Genomic DNA, 16,139 nt, shown 5'->3' with positions numbered 1-16,139 from the left:
GCGCCCCGTAGGTTGGCGGCCCAATCCACGTTCCTCGTTTTCACGGTCCTCAGGTCCTAGCACAAGGCGCTGGCGCCCCCGACATAGATTAATGATTGCTAACCATCGCTAATTACCCATCTACGCGGAGTGTGTTTTGCGTAGATTTACTTCTGCTAAGTATCCATCTACGCGAAGTGGTCCCGACGTAGATTAATAACCAGCAATTATTAATCTACGCGAAACGCGTTTCGGTGTCACTAAAAGTCCCCAGCCTGGAATGGGGCTGGGGGGTCGGAGGGGGGATTCGCGCCTCCCAAGCCTAAGACGGGGCTGGGAGGCCCGGAGGGGCGATTCGCGCCTCCCACTCGTTTCACTGAAAGTCCCCAGTCCCCCCCCAATCGACCACCAAATAACACACTTAGCCCAAAAAAGCCAACGAAGCGAGTATTCACTTTCCACTCTCTTAGACCCCGTCCCCACGTATCCGTTTTCGTTTGAAAACGCAATCTTTTTGTTACGGATAGGGGTATCTTCCACACGGAAACGCAAAAACGATGATCGAAAACGGAACAATTTGAAAACGATCTCCAGAGTGGAACAATTTAAAATACCCAGTCGGTGCCGTGGGGACGGACGATAACGGAACCTTTCGAAAACGATGACGTATAACTCAGGTCCAGTCCAGGTGGCGCGCGAGTATGCATTCGCTATAGAACTTGTTATCGTTTTCGTATCGTTTCTGCGTTTTCGTATGGACGGGTCGTATCAAAATGAAAACGCTTCTTGTGGACGCGGATCTTTTTGAAAACGGAACAAACAGGTGGGGTTTTAAACGAAAACGGATACGTGGGGACAGGGTCTTAGTCTGTATTTACATTTTTCCAAGGGGTTGGCAATTCCAGAGGGGTTGGGGGTAGGTATGGATATTTTCATGAACTACACATTAGATAAATATATTGGGGACTCAGAAGGGAGGCATTTATGTAATGTTAACGACGACGCATACTATTCCCCTAAAGCACCAGGAAGCCCAATACATTGAAGGATTGAAATATACCTTAAAAAGTTTTGTACAACAAAGAATTGCTGTCCGTGAATATTTCACGGGTAACCACTAATTACAATATATTTGCAGTAGTAAAATTTATTTTTCTAGGTTTGGGTCAAAATATGAGACAAAGGCCTTTAGCTCTTAGCAGGGCTCGAGGTTAGCAAACACATGGCCACATTTCATATCAAGGCCTTTCCTTGAGGATTTCTGTGTGCCAGTACATTTGGTAGAATATGGAAATGATGGTCACCACACAATAGTCAAGTGATATTTTGTATTTTATTCAGCTTCAGATGTTACAGAGGGTTTCTAATTCATAACTCGGACCAGGCCATTGATTTTATCCTCACGGTTGCCATGGTCACCACCCTCAACAAAGTGTGTGGTCTTCTTTCTGAAGCCGCCCTTTGGAGAGCTAAGCTTGAATGGCCACAAGAAGTTGCTGGCCTCCTTGAAGTGCTCGCCAACTGTGAAGATCTCATGGATGAGGTCTTCCACACAGATGATGCCGTGTTTGCCAAGTACCTTCTCAACGATGGAGTTGTCGGTCAAAGCCACTCTCTGTTTGTCAACCTTGCCGTAGCCTCGCTTGTAGATGAGCTCACGAACACTTTTCAGGTTGGGGTAGCTAAATGAGAACATAGATTTGTTAGGATTTTACAGTCTGCACATCCATGTAAGGAGGATCTAAAGTGTGGACTATTCTCTGGCAAGGACTATAGTGGATGGGGTTGGATCAAATGGTCCCCAGAAAAGCTTTCACAAACAGGAATAGGTTGGCGAAATATAAGATATTTATCCATTAATTGCAGGTTTGTGTGCAGACTGTTGGTTGGACGAACAGCTTTAGACCTCACTACTGCCTTTTTTGTGTGATATGGCACAAGTGATTGATATACAGTCGTTTGACAAAAGGTTGGGGTCAGTACGCAGCTCTTACAAGATGCAATTTGATTGGGCAAATGAACAATATCCGCACCTCGGCACAAAGAACAAGAAGAATAGAGTCAAAAGAACTCCTTTGTAGAACGAAGATAATAGGAGACAAAGCAGCTGCATACTTACTCAAAGGTTGTCCTGAGCCGGATTCATGACTACACGACAAACCCGCATGTAAGCATGGGTAAAAACCACTGAAGCGCTTAGCTGCATATATTAGCCAAGGCACTACAGGGCTAGATAACACTAAGCATGTTTATAACAAGACCTATCCAGATGCAATAGAGGGCTAGATAACCCTAAGCTTGTTTATAACAAGACCTATCCAAATGCAATAGAGGAGTAGATAACCCTAAGCATGTTTATAATGAGACCTACCCAAAGGCAATGTAAGGCTGGACAATCCTAAGCATGTTTGCTGTGGCCTTATTGAGGCGAACAAACACTCCGTTGTTGATCTGGCGCAGACGCAAGAGCTGTAAGATCTTGCGGACCTTCGGGCTCACACCATTAATACTACAAAAAGATATGTAAATGCAAGAATTAGTGATATCAAAATGTTAGGAATTGTCCTGTAGTAACTTTTCCCAAAACTACACAGTATATTAGGCTCTAGTGACTATTTATCTTAAATCATTCTCCACAAACTTGAACTTAACTGTACCAGGGAAGTGTAAGGAGATGGAATGGCAACTGCATAAATTAAACGATTTCACACATTCTATGTTAGTTTCGCTTCACTGTTGTTGCACAATTTATTATGGTAAAGCTCAAATAACAATAAACAGCACAATTCAAGTAGTCTAAGAAAAATTCAAAATATAGCAGTGTAAAAAATCTTAAAATCACAATAGTGTGAAATGTTCATTGCATGGTTTATCCCCCCAGTAATTGTTGCCGAGCAACTCTGGGAAGCACAAGGAATATGCAATGCACCGTACCAAGCCAGAGATCAACACAAAAGTGAAGATACCCTGGGGACAGTTTTGCTCTCCAACATCATGGCAAGGGAACACACATCAATGTGCACAAGGCACTCAGCTCCCATACAACCATTAAGACAGAGCCAGCAGGGGCCAGCCTGCTGGATGCCATGTTGGTAGAATTTACTACACAATGAAAACACTTGCAGAACAAGCAAATCAGGACTCACATATTCCTATTTCATATAACACTGTTGACTGGTGATTGGCAAATAGCTGTTCTATGAATGACCTTTCATTCATAGAACCATGGCTTTCAAAATACTTCAACAGAATGCGGAGAAGAAAACATGTAAAATTATTAGGATTATTTATGAAAGGTTATCAAAGTACGGTTCTGACATCAGAAGTGTTTATTTGTTTATTATTCTTGTGAATTATTTGTTCCCATAAACACCTTTCAATCATTGGACTTTATTTGAAATTCTGTTTGCACTAAACAATGTTTCTAAAATAGGTGTATACAGTAGCAGGTTGATTTTCAAGCTAATATTCTTTGTTCCTCTACAATAAATAAGACAAAGCTAATCAATTAATATCAGAGCAATAAAGACCAATTCTTGTAGAGTGCAGTTTTGAAATGCTACGTAAGACACCACCTGGTCTGTTTTTGTCTAGCAACATAATCATATCATACACATTCCCTCACACAAGAATATCATCTCTTATTCAACACTTCCTGCACTAAATTACACAAAGAACATGCACTCACCCTCGTATTCTGATAACAAAAGCCAGTCTGGCTTCAGGGGGTACATAAAAGTTGCCATGTTTCTTGGCCATCTTCTTCATTCTGAGCTCATCAACCTCCTTCTGTCTGTATTCCTTGACATACTTCTCTGCCCTTTTGAAGATCTCCTTCCTCTTACCATGTTGAAGCTGTGTTCAATAAAGATGACCAATCATGAAATCCAACAAATCAACATTAACTAGATTACAGAATCCAGGGCCGCATCCAAGCTTGTTTGCATTTTCATTGTTTTTACTGGCTCATTCTATAGAAATCAAGGTGTGAAGTCTCATTGGCCCTGTATTATGTAGTCCCATCCAACATTCATTCAAAGTAAATAATAAAGAGATGCATTTTGTCACCACTTTGTATTCTGTAGTCCCACCCAACATTCATTCAATGTAAATAATAAAGAGATGCATTTTGTCACCACTTTGACATAAAGCTTGACAAACCAACAAGAACTAACCCTTAAAAAATTAATTTTAAAATCACAATAGTGTGAAATGTTCATTGCATGGTTTATCCCCCCAGTAATTGTTGCCGAGCAACTCTGGGAAGCACAAGGAATATGCAATGCACCGTACCAAGCCAGAGATCAACACAAAAGTGAAGATACCCTGGGGAGAGTTTTGCTCTCCAACATCATGGCAAGGGAACACACATCAATGTGCACAAGGCACTCAGCTCCCATACAACCATTAAGACAGAGCCAGCAGGGGCCAGCCTGCTGGATGCCATGTTGGATACTTAAATAACTTCACAGGAATGAATTAAAAGAAATATTACCAATAAGCAATTAGAGTTGATTGATAGAATACCCATCAAATGACCCAGAACTCATGGTGACTTATTACGGTCCATATTGCATAAATAGAATGATTAACAATGATAAGAGAAAATACTACATCCAACAACCACTACGGTTTGCTAATCGAATAATGAAGAAGACCTGTAGGGGGACTACAGACCACTGGAATAAAGTTTTGGAATTTGGATAAACAAATTCATTGGACAGCTATTTTGCAGTTTCACCATCAAATATTTGGAACAAGATCCCAGAAATTTCAGAACTTTTAAGTATAATACGAAACTTGATTGTCTTTTTCTGTTAACATAACGAATATCTGAACACTAAATATGAAAACCTCAAGAGTGAAAGCCTAAAGCTATATTTATTTCTATGCTAGGATAGGAGTAAGATACTGACCTTTTTCTGTGCAAGCTGGGCTTTGGCTCGGGCAGCTTTGATTTGTTCTAAACTCTTCCTCTTTTTGAGGAGAGTTTCAGGGACTCGTGGTACTTTTACCCTGGGAAAAACAACATCACAATCAAAACGCTGTATGTAGATTCGGTCTCATAGCACACAATCGATAAGGGAGTATTTCTTAGGTCTAATGCAGTAGTTATATATCAATAATAGTGAAAAATAGAATCACAGAAACCCATATTTAAAGGAAAAATATAGAGTCTCTTGGTTTTAATTATGATAGTAAGTTTGTTGGCTCAAATGCATGGACGTGTTGTTCTCATGCTTCGCTACAGACACAAGTAATACTAGCAAGATTTCTCGACGATATTTTAGCGAAAAACGTAAAATATATACATCAATCCTTAGATGAATAGCTATTTTGACAGATACAACTTGATATTTAGGGAAAATCTAAAGGTTAGTGAGGGGATGGAATAGATAGAACGCCACAAGATTTCCACTACGAACCTGTCTTGAGCCATTTTCCCTGCGAAAAGAGGAAGAGCATCATGGGAGTCACGGCTTAGAAACCACGCGACACAGGGATCCCGCGCCCGTAAAGAACTGACAAGAAATAATTAATTTTTCAAAAAAAAACATGAATTTTAAGGTCAGTAAAATACACTTTAGCTTCTATTTTATGTTTGTGTAATAATAGCATTTTACAGTAGTGTTGTGGTGTTTGCCTCTGTATCGTAATTCGACATTAGCCATGCCTCCTGGGTAATTTTGTAATTTGAGATTATTACTAATGCGGTGATTCAAATCAAGTTGAAATCTAAGCTTTCGAATTTCCAGATTTCGTCCATACTGAACATACATCTACTCAGCAATGAGGAGCGCTGACCTACATGATACGCTGTTTAGATCAAAAGAAATTATCGGTCTATGAAAACTCGTAGGTATGGCTGTATTGCTGTTTGTTTTGGACGCGTATTAGCGAAGTGAACTCGTCACACGTGAAAATATGTCTGCTTATTCGCAAAAAGGTTTTGCTTTCCAAAACCCAGCTATTGTTCTTCGAATGCTCAATGGAGTGGCAATTTCATAGAATGGTGTAACTGTGTACATGTCAACGGTTCATTGTGCATTGTTTTATCACGTACCTAGAATTAGAATTAATTTGAAAGACACTATGTTTCGTATGTTTACAAGCTAAAAACTGTGATTCGTTTCTTCCCTGTCACATGCTTACTAAATATCTAGGAAAACCTATTTAGACAAAATCGATATCAGAACTTATTGTTACCATACGTTCATGAGAAAAGTGTGTATCAAGAGAGGAAACGCCTCTCTATGGTAAGGTGCTCTCTAGTTATTAATATTTTGGTTGTAGAATGTTGTTGTTCTTTTATAAATTGTCCTGAATTATTTCTTCCCATTAGAAAATCTTCTAATGGGACTCCTTGGTCTGCGTTTGCTTCATAATTCAGTTCTACCGGGATTATGACCCCCTTTTGGAGATGGGAGAAGGGGGGGGGGGCATGGCTTGTTATTACCAAATAGCTGCTATGATTAAATTCACCTGGCTTATAAGGTGATGGTAAATTTTATGCTCATACCGAGATTGTTAGGCTCTTCCCAAAGGTCTATTTCCGGTGTTTAATTGTTATTTTTTGGCTGCCTAAAAGAGGAAGCAAAAATTGCAAAAGGCCTGCTGCCGTTCTATTTAGGTATGTTATGTGCGTGTTTTACATGTCGACAAGGGCAGAAGGAACAGAGTTTGTTAGGCTTTAGTCGGGTACTACTCGAGTAGTCGGCAGGCGCGTCGGAGACTGTTCGCGCGCCACGGGTTTGGAGCTCAGATTACGCAAACCAATTCACATTTATGCAAAATCGAGGGTATTTCGTGGTTTCCTACCCTTGTGACATCGGTAGCATCACATCAAGTTCTTGTTTTATTTACAAGCCCTCTTTATATTTTCTTAGTGACCTACAAGATGGCAGGCACTGATGATTGGTATGAATACAAAAGCAAGTCTGGCGAGACATTCTTCTTTTATAATCCAACCACAGAGGAGTTTCGATGGAACAGCAAGCACTGCACAGTGAGTTTCCATATGATTGAACACGGGCACCGCAGATATCCCTGGTTCCTAAAACCCTTGGTTCCTAGCCAGTTCCTACTCCGCTCCTAATGGCCATTGCGAGTGGGGGATAATTGTCATGTAAAAAAAATATTACCTTTTCTGTTGTAGTATTTGGGAGTACTATACAACTGGAATTGTGATACGGCTACGGCGCTACGATTTTGCAGACTTATATTATCAAATTTGGACTAAGTTTCTATTTGAATTCTCTATATGTATGGTGAAACATTCGAGGATCATAATAGAAGAAGACACATCAAGGATCTACTTCAGCACAAATACCTTCTCTGAATTTTTTCAGCGCATTTTGCAAATATTTATGCTACGAATTCCTAAGATTGCAGATAGATTTCTAAAACTATCCACATTATAGGTGTTGACAGGTCTCGCAAATAACGGAAGTCACGCGGCGATCGCAGAAATTCACACGGCTACCAATAACTAACTACGATAGAAACTGAAATATAAGTGACCGAGATCTGGCAAAAAAGGAGAAATTATTGCTTTTGCAATGTAATTCATGGAGATCTTCTTTAATTTTAGACTAGTTTCTAAAGTGGTTTCTAATCGTAATCGTACTATGCAGTGGTTCCTTGTCGTGGTTCGTAACCGGAAGTAGCTAGTTTCTAGCCGAAGTTAGTACTCTTGTTTCTAATTATAGGATCATAACTCTCACTTACTGTTCAATTCACAACAAATAGTAAAACACAACCAAATCTGGTTCGTTCTAGATTTGGAGATGGTGGACATCTCAAGCCCTAACCGCCCGCAACCGCGAACGCACCCCCCCCCCCCCCCCCCCCCACACACACACACAAACACAACGGACGAAGGTCCACTTCCGGTGGAGGTGGTATTTGTAGACAAAACTATAAAGCATAAGCTAGATCACTCTAGTATGTTGCCAAATCCGACAATAAACGTCCCGTGGAGATACTGCAAAGGCATAAAAAAAATCCACTCTTCCCCCTCGAAAAAATTAGGTCCACTTTTTCGGATTTCGCCCCCCCCCCCCCTTCCCCCCCCAAGAAAAATCCTGGGTACGGGCCTGCATTTTCCAGGACAAATCCGTTATTTGTTACTCCGATACCTTTATGGAGTCTGATGTAGATTTATTTTTTTTAGATGTAAGTTCTCTACAAGAACATTTCGCCGCCGCACTCTCCAGTTATCTCTCAATCGGCCAGTCGCGCTCTCTCGATAAACCAGACTTTTTAGACTCTAATACAATAAAAGATTCTGATGTGGATTTTATGTTTTCGCCAATCGAGATATCTTCCCTGCTTTCACCGCAGCTGTTACTGCCAACCACTCTAGCTGCTCCCTCCTTCACAAGCCATCGACCGGCCAAAATAGCAGGCGCAGTAAGACAATCTGTGATCATGGAACCAGTTAAATCAAAGGTAACGACACTTTCACTTTATATAAAAAAATAATACCTATTGCTATCATCATTTTACTTTTTTTTTTCAAAGACCGTTCTTCAAGAAGAAACTCTCTCTGCCCTCGCTAGTTGTAGCCAAAAAGACGTTTTCAAGAGAAAAATGGACGGGATAAAGACGCAATTCAGATTGAGCAAGGAAGACTGGGAAAAGATCACTCCTGTTGACGTTCAAACGAAAGGGATGTCTCGAAGGTTGTCGGGCCCGTGGACGGACGTATTCAGTAAATACCTCAAGCAGTCCAACCCTTACTGTGCACTGGCCTTTAAGTACAACAGAGTGAAGGCACGCAACTCCCGTCGCTCAACGGCATACTTCCGAGGGAAAGCAGTTTGCACCAATATTGGTTGTAATCTATCGCTGGAGTTGGAGATTTCTGCTGCAAATGAAGTCACCAGAGTTGTCGATGTCACATACAGGGGTGATATCCGACATCACACAGTACGCCCGAAAGCTCAATACATTTGCGGCGAAAAACGACTAGACCTACAGAAACACCTTAAAAAGACACGACCTTCTACGTTATACCACCAGTCCTTTGCCACACTCTACACGGATCTACAGTAGACCAACCTCGTATCCCCGCGGTCTTCTGGGTAATTTTCAATATGGCGTCTAGCTGACGAATGGGCCAGCCTCCGCCAGGGTCTTCGTCAGCTAGACGCCATATTGAAAATTACCCAGAAGACCCTGGGGACGAGGTTGACAGTAGACATAAATCAATTGTACTGCTGTCTCCATGACAGCAATACATTGAGTCATATGTGACGTCATTGATGGAATGGCAACTTTAATATAGCATAAAACTCTTTTTAGGGTTTAGCCAAATCCTTTATTCATTTACAAACAAAGGTATAGAAAAAATCTTAATTAAGATAATAGTCTTAATCTTTAAAAGCAGCAATATTAGCAACATCTATTAAATGTTGGATTCGCCCTATAAAGCTTTCTGATCAACTGCCAGTGCTGTAATCAGCTCCTACTCCTCAGCAGTACATAGTTCCAAATCCAAATTAGTACCCCTGAAATGTAATAAGTTGTGTTATACTATATGTTGTTAATTAAAGTGTAAGTGAAAGGTATGGAAGCATGCTCTATATAAAAGTAGTAACAAGAGCACAACCCTGGGTAGCGGTGCTAAAAGGGAGAGGGTAAAGGTACTCGGGCGAGAGAATAAAATTCGGAGCGACAGGCCAGGCTAATCAGTTGCTACTCCCGGTTACGACTACATTAAAGACTATGGTCTAAAAAGATTTCAATCTTTCGAATTTGTTCGAAAATAAACAATTCCCCTCATTTCGGCTGATTCTCCTTAGATTCAGGCTGCTCTGGAAGAATCTTTGTATCGTAACCCGCATGGCTTCATGGGTATCAAGTGAATAAGCAAATTGATAAATAAGCGTAAATGGATATATATTCAGGTCGGGAAGGTTTTCCTATTTATTTGCCTGTTAATTCAAGTCATTTATGCGTTACCAATAAGCCACAGCGAGCTACGACAGCACCGTTGTTTTGTAGACACCTAAAGCACCGCTGTTTTGTAGACACCTAAGGGAGTGTTCATTAAATACACCGAGGGGTGGAGGGAAGATATTGAGGGAGGACTCCGAAAATTTGCAACCACCAAAAGGGGGGGGCTCCGAAAAAAAGGTCCACTAAGGGGAAGAGAAGGAAAATTTTGGGGTTCTATAAGGGGGGGGGGCACCGAAGAAAAATGTTTACAATGAAAGGGGGGCTCTAAAATTTTAAGGTGTCTTGAGTAAAAATCTTCCTCCCCCCCTCCCCTCGGTGTAATTAATGAACACTCCCTAATTAAAAAAATCAAGAATCCATGCAAAACACGCGCTGTTTCCCTTTAAACAAAATGGCGGCTATAGCAAGGGCTACAAAATCTGCTTCCCCATGATTGTCCCAGTTGTACGAATGTCATTTTATCTCGGTTACAGTGGTTCCAAAAGTGTTGCATCTTGGACAATATTTTAATTCCAATCGCAGGAATTCATCTTATGACAGGGATCGCACGCGATCGCTGGGAAAGTTTTCGTATAATCGCACACGCAAGTGCAACCATATGGAAACCAGCTTTAAAGAACCTTCTCCCTACCTATGTAACAAATCTTTATTATAGTAAAAATACGAAATGTTGTTATTTTCCGAAATAAGGTATTTCAATATTCAGAACCAGGCAATAGTGCCATGCATGCAAGTCGGATCCACTGAGAATCCCATGTTAAAAGTTCATTATAATCTTACATGTGCCTGTACCTTGATTGTAAAATGTCGGCTCTATATTTTATTCCAGTGCCCTAAAGGAAAAAAAGACGACGTTGAAGCTGGTCCATGCTGTATTCTCAAAGGCGAACAGGCTAAGCCTATTGTAGATAACTTTGATTGTGAAACGGCGTCTGGTAACACCAAGGACAGCACGAGACCTCTTCTGTCAATCAAGCAAAAATATATCAAGAAGGAACTAGTCGATCAGAAGCTTTGTATAAATGAGCTGTTGCCAGCTAAGAAGCAACAAGGTTACGCGAAAGCGATAAATGAAGCCGAACAAGACTGTAGTAGTCGGCTAAATAATGAAAAACCTTCAAGGTGTCTTGAGCAAAGTGATCAAGAAGACACCGAATATGCCCTCAATGGTTATAAGAATGATGATGATAACAGTGATGATAGCGATGATAAAGAATACGAAGATGATATCTATGATACTCGCGAAAGCAGCTCTGGTGGTGGCAAAACGCAGAAAGAACCCTATATATGCAAGCACTGCGGAAGAAAATTCAAGTGGAAATCCAACCTCACAGTACATCTCCGGATTCACTCAGGGGATAAGAAGTTCAAGTGTAACCTATGTGATTTCAGTTGCGTGCAGTCCGGAGGGCTGAAGTCTCACATGCGCCGCCATACTGGTGAGAAGCCTTATGAGTGCACACAGTGTCACATGACCTTTTCTACATCGTGCGGCCTTGTGTCACACTTCAGGACCCACACCGGTCAGAAGCCATTTAGTTGTGGTGTATGCGGGAAGGCCTTTATGCGTTCTAGTGCGCTGGGCATGCATAAGAAGGTAAAGTAAGAATGGTTTGTGTTTGTCCCCCTTGCAGCCGTTTTTTTTTTCGCCTAGCGTGACGAGACCATAACGGCTGCGCGAAAGACTTGAGTAATCCTAGCTTCAATCTCCCGTTTCCAAAATTAAAGATGGCGCCAAAGATGGCGAAAAAAAATTTGGATTGGAAGAGCAAGACAATACCAAAACGACAACGTTTTCTTCACGTGCGGTCAGAGCATCCTATAATCTCTCTCTACTTTACACTTTCCCCTGCCCTCTTCTGTTTGGTTGTATTGCGCCACGATTCGCTAGATTCCTCGGACCCCAAGAATGCTTTTAAAACTCAATACTGTGTTGTTTATTTGTCACAGGTGCACACGGAAGATCGTCCTCACAAATGCTCCATCTGTGAAAAAGGTTTCAAGACCAAGCGATGCCTGACCAAGCACTTTCGAACTCACACTGGTGAGCGTCCATACCAATGCGCCATGTGCGACATGGCGTTCGCAACGCTCAGCGGACGCATACAGCATTACCGCTCACATGCCGGTGTCAAGCCCTATTTGTGTGAAACATGTGGAAGGCGATTCACCGAGTCACGTGACCTGGCACGTCACATCCGGTCGCATACCGGTGAGAAACCTTACCAGTGCATGAAGTGTGGAAAGTCCTTTGCGCATAAGTGTACCTTGGTAACCCACGATCGGATCCATACCGGTGTAAGGCCATACTCATGCAAGGTCTGCAACAAAACCTTCGTTCAGATCTCGACGCTGAAGTCGCATGAGAAGACGCACCTAAAGAAGCCCGTAGTCTGGTCATGTGATCAGTGTATGAGGACATTTTCTAAGAATATTCAGTTAGTCTCCCATAAGCGAAGTCATTTGCCCAAGTACACTTGTGAAACGTGTGGGGAGACTTTTTCTAAGCTGAGCAGTTTCAAGTCTCACGGGAGAAAGCATCAATGACGAATACTTTTTAGCCATATCGACCAAAGCCATAGGTGCCTGGTAGGCGTAGAAATGAATAGACGCTAACAAGGATTTGTTTTCAATGGAACTTATTGTATGTCTCAGACAAAAAAAGTTTATTTTATAACCAAAATCAAAATTATTGTAAATGAATTATTGGCCATGATTCCAAATTATTTCAAAATTTTATATATAAAATTTTTTATTCATACCGAGTTTACAAAACTAATATCTTATTTTTTTACCTTTAGAGCAAGTATATTTTTAAAAGCATTTTATACATTGACTGATAATATTGATGAGCAGTGAAATGATATTATGAATTATATATATTTACAATTTTTACAACTATATTATAACACAACACACATAATATTCTATACAGTGATTAATATATTTTTGTAAAGGAACTATAATTTAGAAATCCTGGCTTTGCCCATGGTTTTAGATAAAACTGGTTACATGTAATCATCAGAAAAAAAATATTACAATATAAAAATATTGTCATTATCATCCATCAGAGTCATAGTCCAGTGGGCGCCTCCATGGCTGAGCTTGAAACAGATTTCTTTCTGGAATTACAAGAAAAGTTAATGCTAACATGATGTCATGAGTATCCCCTCATCACATATGTCACCTTCAAGGGTTCTATCCCGGTCTAAGAACCTGTGAATTGCGTCACAAAGCTTCTTTTGTTTGGTAGAACAAATCATGATGAAAACAGAGTTGAACAGAAAGGTGTCCTCTGGGAGTGGTTCTTACACCTGTGTAAAGCCTAGATTTCAAGCACAAAACTTTTCTTGACACCTTAAAAGTTGTATTTCCTATCCAAGAATCGCCTACCACTGCATCCCCATCCACAGTAGCGCAAGCTCACAGTTTGTGGTTTTGGGGATTTGTAAGCAATTCACAATAAAAACACACAAGACTCAAGACTCCCCAGCTGTTAGAAGTGAATATTTTAATCCCCTCTGTGAAGTTTTGTGAAAATGAGCTACCTCTGCCTCACTCTACATAATAGATAATATACCTTACAAATTCCTGAAACCACAAACTGTGAGCTTGGGCTCCCTGTGCCCCATCCTCTGGGCAAATTTAGGCAGCCCATGATAACAAAATTCACAGAAGATGCGCCTGGAGGTAGAGGAAGATGTGAGGTTCCTCTCGGGTTTATTAACTCTAACCTGGCAAGTGTCTTGGTTCTCTGCTATTTCCTAGTGCTTCAGCTGATGGTCGGACTACAGGCGGTGGTGGTCGCTTGGCATTAACAGGCTCAATAGTAGGCTGTACTGCCCAGTCAGGCCTTCCAGTATGCGAGTTGAACTTGGTTCCATTTATTTCAGACTCTGGAGCAAAGGAGCTCTGGGAAGGAAGAAAATCACAGGTTTACCAGAACATATCAGCATGTTAAATACCTCACAAAAGGGTTCACGTATGATTTTTTTATAAAATGATTTTGATGATTTTGTAATAAAATGAAAGATATGTTATACTAAGTAATACTAGGACTACCTTTCAGACATCAAAGGAGACGTAATGACATACCTGACCCTTGAGCTATGGTGTGAACACATTAGTACTATCTGATTAGCCTCCACAGCATAAATAACCCCATCAGAATTCCAAGTAAAAGACCACAAATTTGTTAAAAACTAAAGTTCATGGTATGGACAAATCTTGAGTAATCTTTTATCAATTTTTATTAAGTTTTTCAAAAAGATTTTTATCTATAAGTAGTATTACATTACTGTATTATCAATAGCAATTCATTTTAGTCTTAAAGATAACTCACTGTAGCAGGCTTGATTCTGGGTTTGTTGGCTTTTGTGGCACTTGTTTTTCTCGATGCTCCCATGGGGGGAGCCTGCTCGTGTTCATGGTCACTGTTATGAGTCGACATGTGGCATCTGCGGCAGCCAATCAGAGGCTGGTTCTTGGTATTGGATTTCCTGGAAATGTCAACAGGGTGGGGATCTGGACCTTTCCAGGGTGGGAGATCAGATGTGCTGGTCTTTGCCCTGGAGGTTGTGCCTTTCTTACTATTCAGACAAGTCATACTCTGAGCCTTTCGGTCACCAAGTTTTGGTCTTTCTTGTTGTTCTGTTTGTTGGGGCACTGGCTGAAAACTCTGGTGTAGAATACATAAAATTACATTAACTGTGTTGGTGAAATTCTCCTGCGCAGCCGTTCTTTGTGACGGTCACCTCTGCATGGGAGTTTTGCTTGACCAACACAAAGAACGGCTGCGCATGTTGGTGGTGGTTTTTGTCAAAGCATGCCTTAGACCTTTATTGGCACATTCAAATATTAAAGAAATAACTGAAAGGTATCACCTCTTGCCATGCCTGGGGAGTATGTGCCTTTCATACGCTACAACCATACTGTGAGTATACCTTTTGTGATGACAGTAAGGAAATTCCTGAGCATTCCATTTATCTAGGGGTGAAATGCTGATAAAGTAAAAGCATCTTACCTTGGGGGGAAGATATTGCAGTCCTTTCACACACTCTAGGTACTGTCTTTTCCACACACCCTGTTCAAAAGGACTCGGCACAAATGGTAAAATCCAATTAAATCTCATACACTTTGGCATCCAGATCTGGTCCAGCTCTGCTAAATAACGCCAGTACCAACAAACTTGGGAGCAACGACACAGACTCCTTGGGTCCAGGAATGAGAATATATACACTGTGATAACCCTAGGGAGTTTACGTGTGAAGTCAACATGGGTGACAGGAATTCGCTCATCAAGCAGAGAGAAGACATGCTGAAGCTGATGTTGTTTACACTTGGGAATAATTATGTCAAGGATTGTTCTCCTTTGGGCATCTGTCCATCTATCAAACTAGAAAAGACCAAGAACAGTGAAAAGGATTATTTATTTTAGCCAAATTCATTGTGTGACCTCAGTGAATTCAAAATTATTGTCTTGTTTGGAATAGTGCGTAGTCCTTAACTAGTGTCCCCCCTTCTATACTATTTATCCCTAGACCGTGATAGATGTTTCCTCTTTTCAATATTTACTTATTTAGTTTTTTGGCATGGGTTTCATGCACAACGTGCAAAAAAATTTATAACATTATTTCTTTAGTGAAATTGTATTCCGATTCACACAAAAAAAAACACTCTAACCGTAAACTGGATAAAAGATAAAGTAACAAATTGTAACCGTAAAACTAAACAACACAGATACCTTTATTGACAAAGTAAACAAATTACAATTAAACTTACCCAATTACTGACAAGCTCTTTCCTCTCTTCGAATAACTACAAAAGCAAAAATAAACAAAAGGCAATAAGTAACTACGCAAACTTGTGACTTCTTATTGCTTTTAGCACCTTTTCGTTCAATTCATGTTGAGCAGGAGTCCATGAACTCTTGATTCCCGATGGAGGTGTAGAAACCTGCTTTCTGCTTTCCTTTGCTCTCGCGATCGAAGCGGCATTTTCTTTAGCGATAAAACTTTTTGTCTTTGCATATGCTGTAGAGTTAAAATCGACCGCTCGAACTGCCATCTTAGGCGAGAAAAAACTAAAAAGAATAGCAAAAATTAAACAGCCATCAAAACGGAATTTGAATTCGAGCGAATTTTTGTTTACCTTGAGCCCGCAGTACTTATGAGCAGTAGTTTACTTGTGGGAGGGGA

General features: G+C 40.7%; 3 protein-coding genes and 2 non-coding genes across 9 annotated transcripts; 1 reads left to right on the top strand and 4 right to left on the bottom strand.

Moving 5' to 3' along the window:
* Nucleotides 1-1,293: 1,293 nt before the first annotated feature.
* On the bottom strand, nucleotides 1,294-5,507 carry LOC5508092 (60S ribosomal protein L7). The gene is made up of 5 exons (XM_001628668.3): nucleotides 5,406-5,507; nucleotides 4,896-4,995; nucleotides 3,668-3,834; nucleotides 2,351-2,488; nucleotides 1,294-1,661 (listed from the first exon to the last, which is right to left on the bottom strand). Exons 1-5 carry the CDS (start codon nucleotides 5,417-5,419, stop codon nucleotides 1,343-1,345), a joined length of 738 nt encoding a protein of 245 aa, XP_001628718.1. The 5' UTR covers nucleotides 5,420-5,507; the 3' UTR covers nucleotides 1,294-1,342.
* Nucleotides 2,831-3,072, bottom strand: LOC116615372. The gene has a single exon (XR_004294905.1). It is a non-coding gene; the product is annotated as a small nucleolar RNA SNORA73 family (small nucleolar RNA).
* Nucleotides 4,190-4,431, bottom strand: LOC116615373. The gene has a single exon (XR_004294906.2). It is a non-coding gene; the product is annotated as a small nucleolar RNA SNORA73 family (small nucleolar RNA).
* LOC5508091 (zinc finger protein 501) lies at nucleotides 5,443-13,007 on the top strand. Of its 5 annotated transcripts, none has more exons than XM_048734434.1 (4): nucleotides 5,443-5,547; nucleotides 6,867-6,985; nucleotides 10,772-11,539; nucleotides 11,893-13,007. In XM_048734434.1, the coding sequence occupies exons 2-4, from the start codon at nucleotides 6,878-6,880 to the stop codon at nucleotides 12,487-12,489; spliced, it is 1,473 nt and encodes a 490-aa protein (XP_048590391.1). In that variant the 5' UTR covers nucleotides 5,443-5,547; nucleotides 6,867-6,877; the 3' UTR covers nucleotides 12,490-13,007. The 5 variants fall into 5 exon arrangements, 4 of the variants coding, with proteins under 4 accessions (XP_048590391.1, XP_001628695.2, XP_032232798.1 ...); XM_001628645.3 differs by lacking the exon at nucleotides 5,443-5,547 and adding an exon at nucleotides 5,659-5,839; XM_032376907.2 differs by lacking the exon at nucleotides 5,443-5,547 and adding an exon at nucleotides 5,851-6,236.
* Nucleotides 12,592-16,095, bottom strand: LOC5508106 (F-box only protein 16). The gene is made up of 6 exons (XM_001628669.3): nucleotides 15,832-16,095; nucleotides 15,724-15,759; nucleotides 14,966-15,337; nucleotides 14,285-14,620; nucleotides 13,677-13,854; nucleotides 12,592-13,064 (listed from the first exon to the last, which is right to left on the bottom strand). The coding sequence occupies exons 1-6, from the start codon at nucleotides 16,006-16,008 to the stop codon at nucleotides 13,003-13,005; spliced, it is 1,161 nt and encodes a 386-aa protein (XP_001628719.2). The 5' UTR covers nucleotides 16,009-16,095; the 3' UTR covers nucleotides 12,592-13,002.
* Nucleotides 16,096-16,139: the final 44 nt, after the last annotated feature.

This window comes from Nematostella vectensis, chromosome 11 (assembly GCF_932526225.1).
Source record: "Nematostella vectensis chromosome 11, jaNemVect1.1, whole genome shotgun sequence".
In the NCBI taxonomy this organism is placed as follows: domain Eukaryota; kingdom Metazoa; phylum Cnidaria; class Anthozoa; order Actiniaria; family Edwardsiidae; genus Nematostella; species Nematostella vectensis.
Note: the sequence above shows the minus strand (reverse complement) of the source record. Positions and strands in the feature narration are given on the sequence as shown.

Bases quoted from the DNA above. Each gene is read 5' to 3' on its own strand.
- LOC5508092 (XM_001628668.3), bottom strand. The intron at 3,835-4,895 runs GTCAGTATCTTA...TATTGAACACAG, and splicing joins CCCAGCTTGCACAGAAAAAG to CTTCAACATGGTAAGAGGAA. The intron at 2,489-3,667 runs GTGAGTGCATGT...ATCTTTTTGTAG, and splicing joins TTTGTTATCAGAATACGAGG to TATTAATGGTGTGAGCCCGA.
- LOC5508091 (XM_048734434.1), top strand. From the start codon at position 6,878: ATGGCAGGCACTGATGATTGGTATGAATACAAAAGCAAGTCTGGCGAG. The intron at 6,986-10,771 runs GTGAGTTTCCAT...ATTTTATTCCAG, and splicing joins GGAACAGCAAGCACTGCACA to TGCCCTAAAGGAAAAAAAGA. The intron at 11,540-11,892 runs GTAAAGTAAGAA...TATTTGTCACAG, and splicing joins CGCTGGGCATGCATAAGAAG to GTGCACACGGAAGATCGTCC.
- LOC5508106 (XM_001628669.3), bottom strand. From the start codon at position 16,008: ATGGCAGTTCGAGCGGTCGATTTTAACTCTACAGCATATGCAAAGACA. The intron at 15,760-15,831 runs GTGCTAAAAGCA...TTGCTTTTGTAG, and splicing joins AACATGAATTGAACGAAAAG to TTATTCGAAGAGAGGAAAGA. The intron at 13,855-14,284 runs GTGAGTTATCTT...CTTCCTTCCCAG, and splicing joins CCAGAATCAAGCCTGCTACA to AGCTCCTTTGCTCCAGAGTC.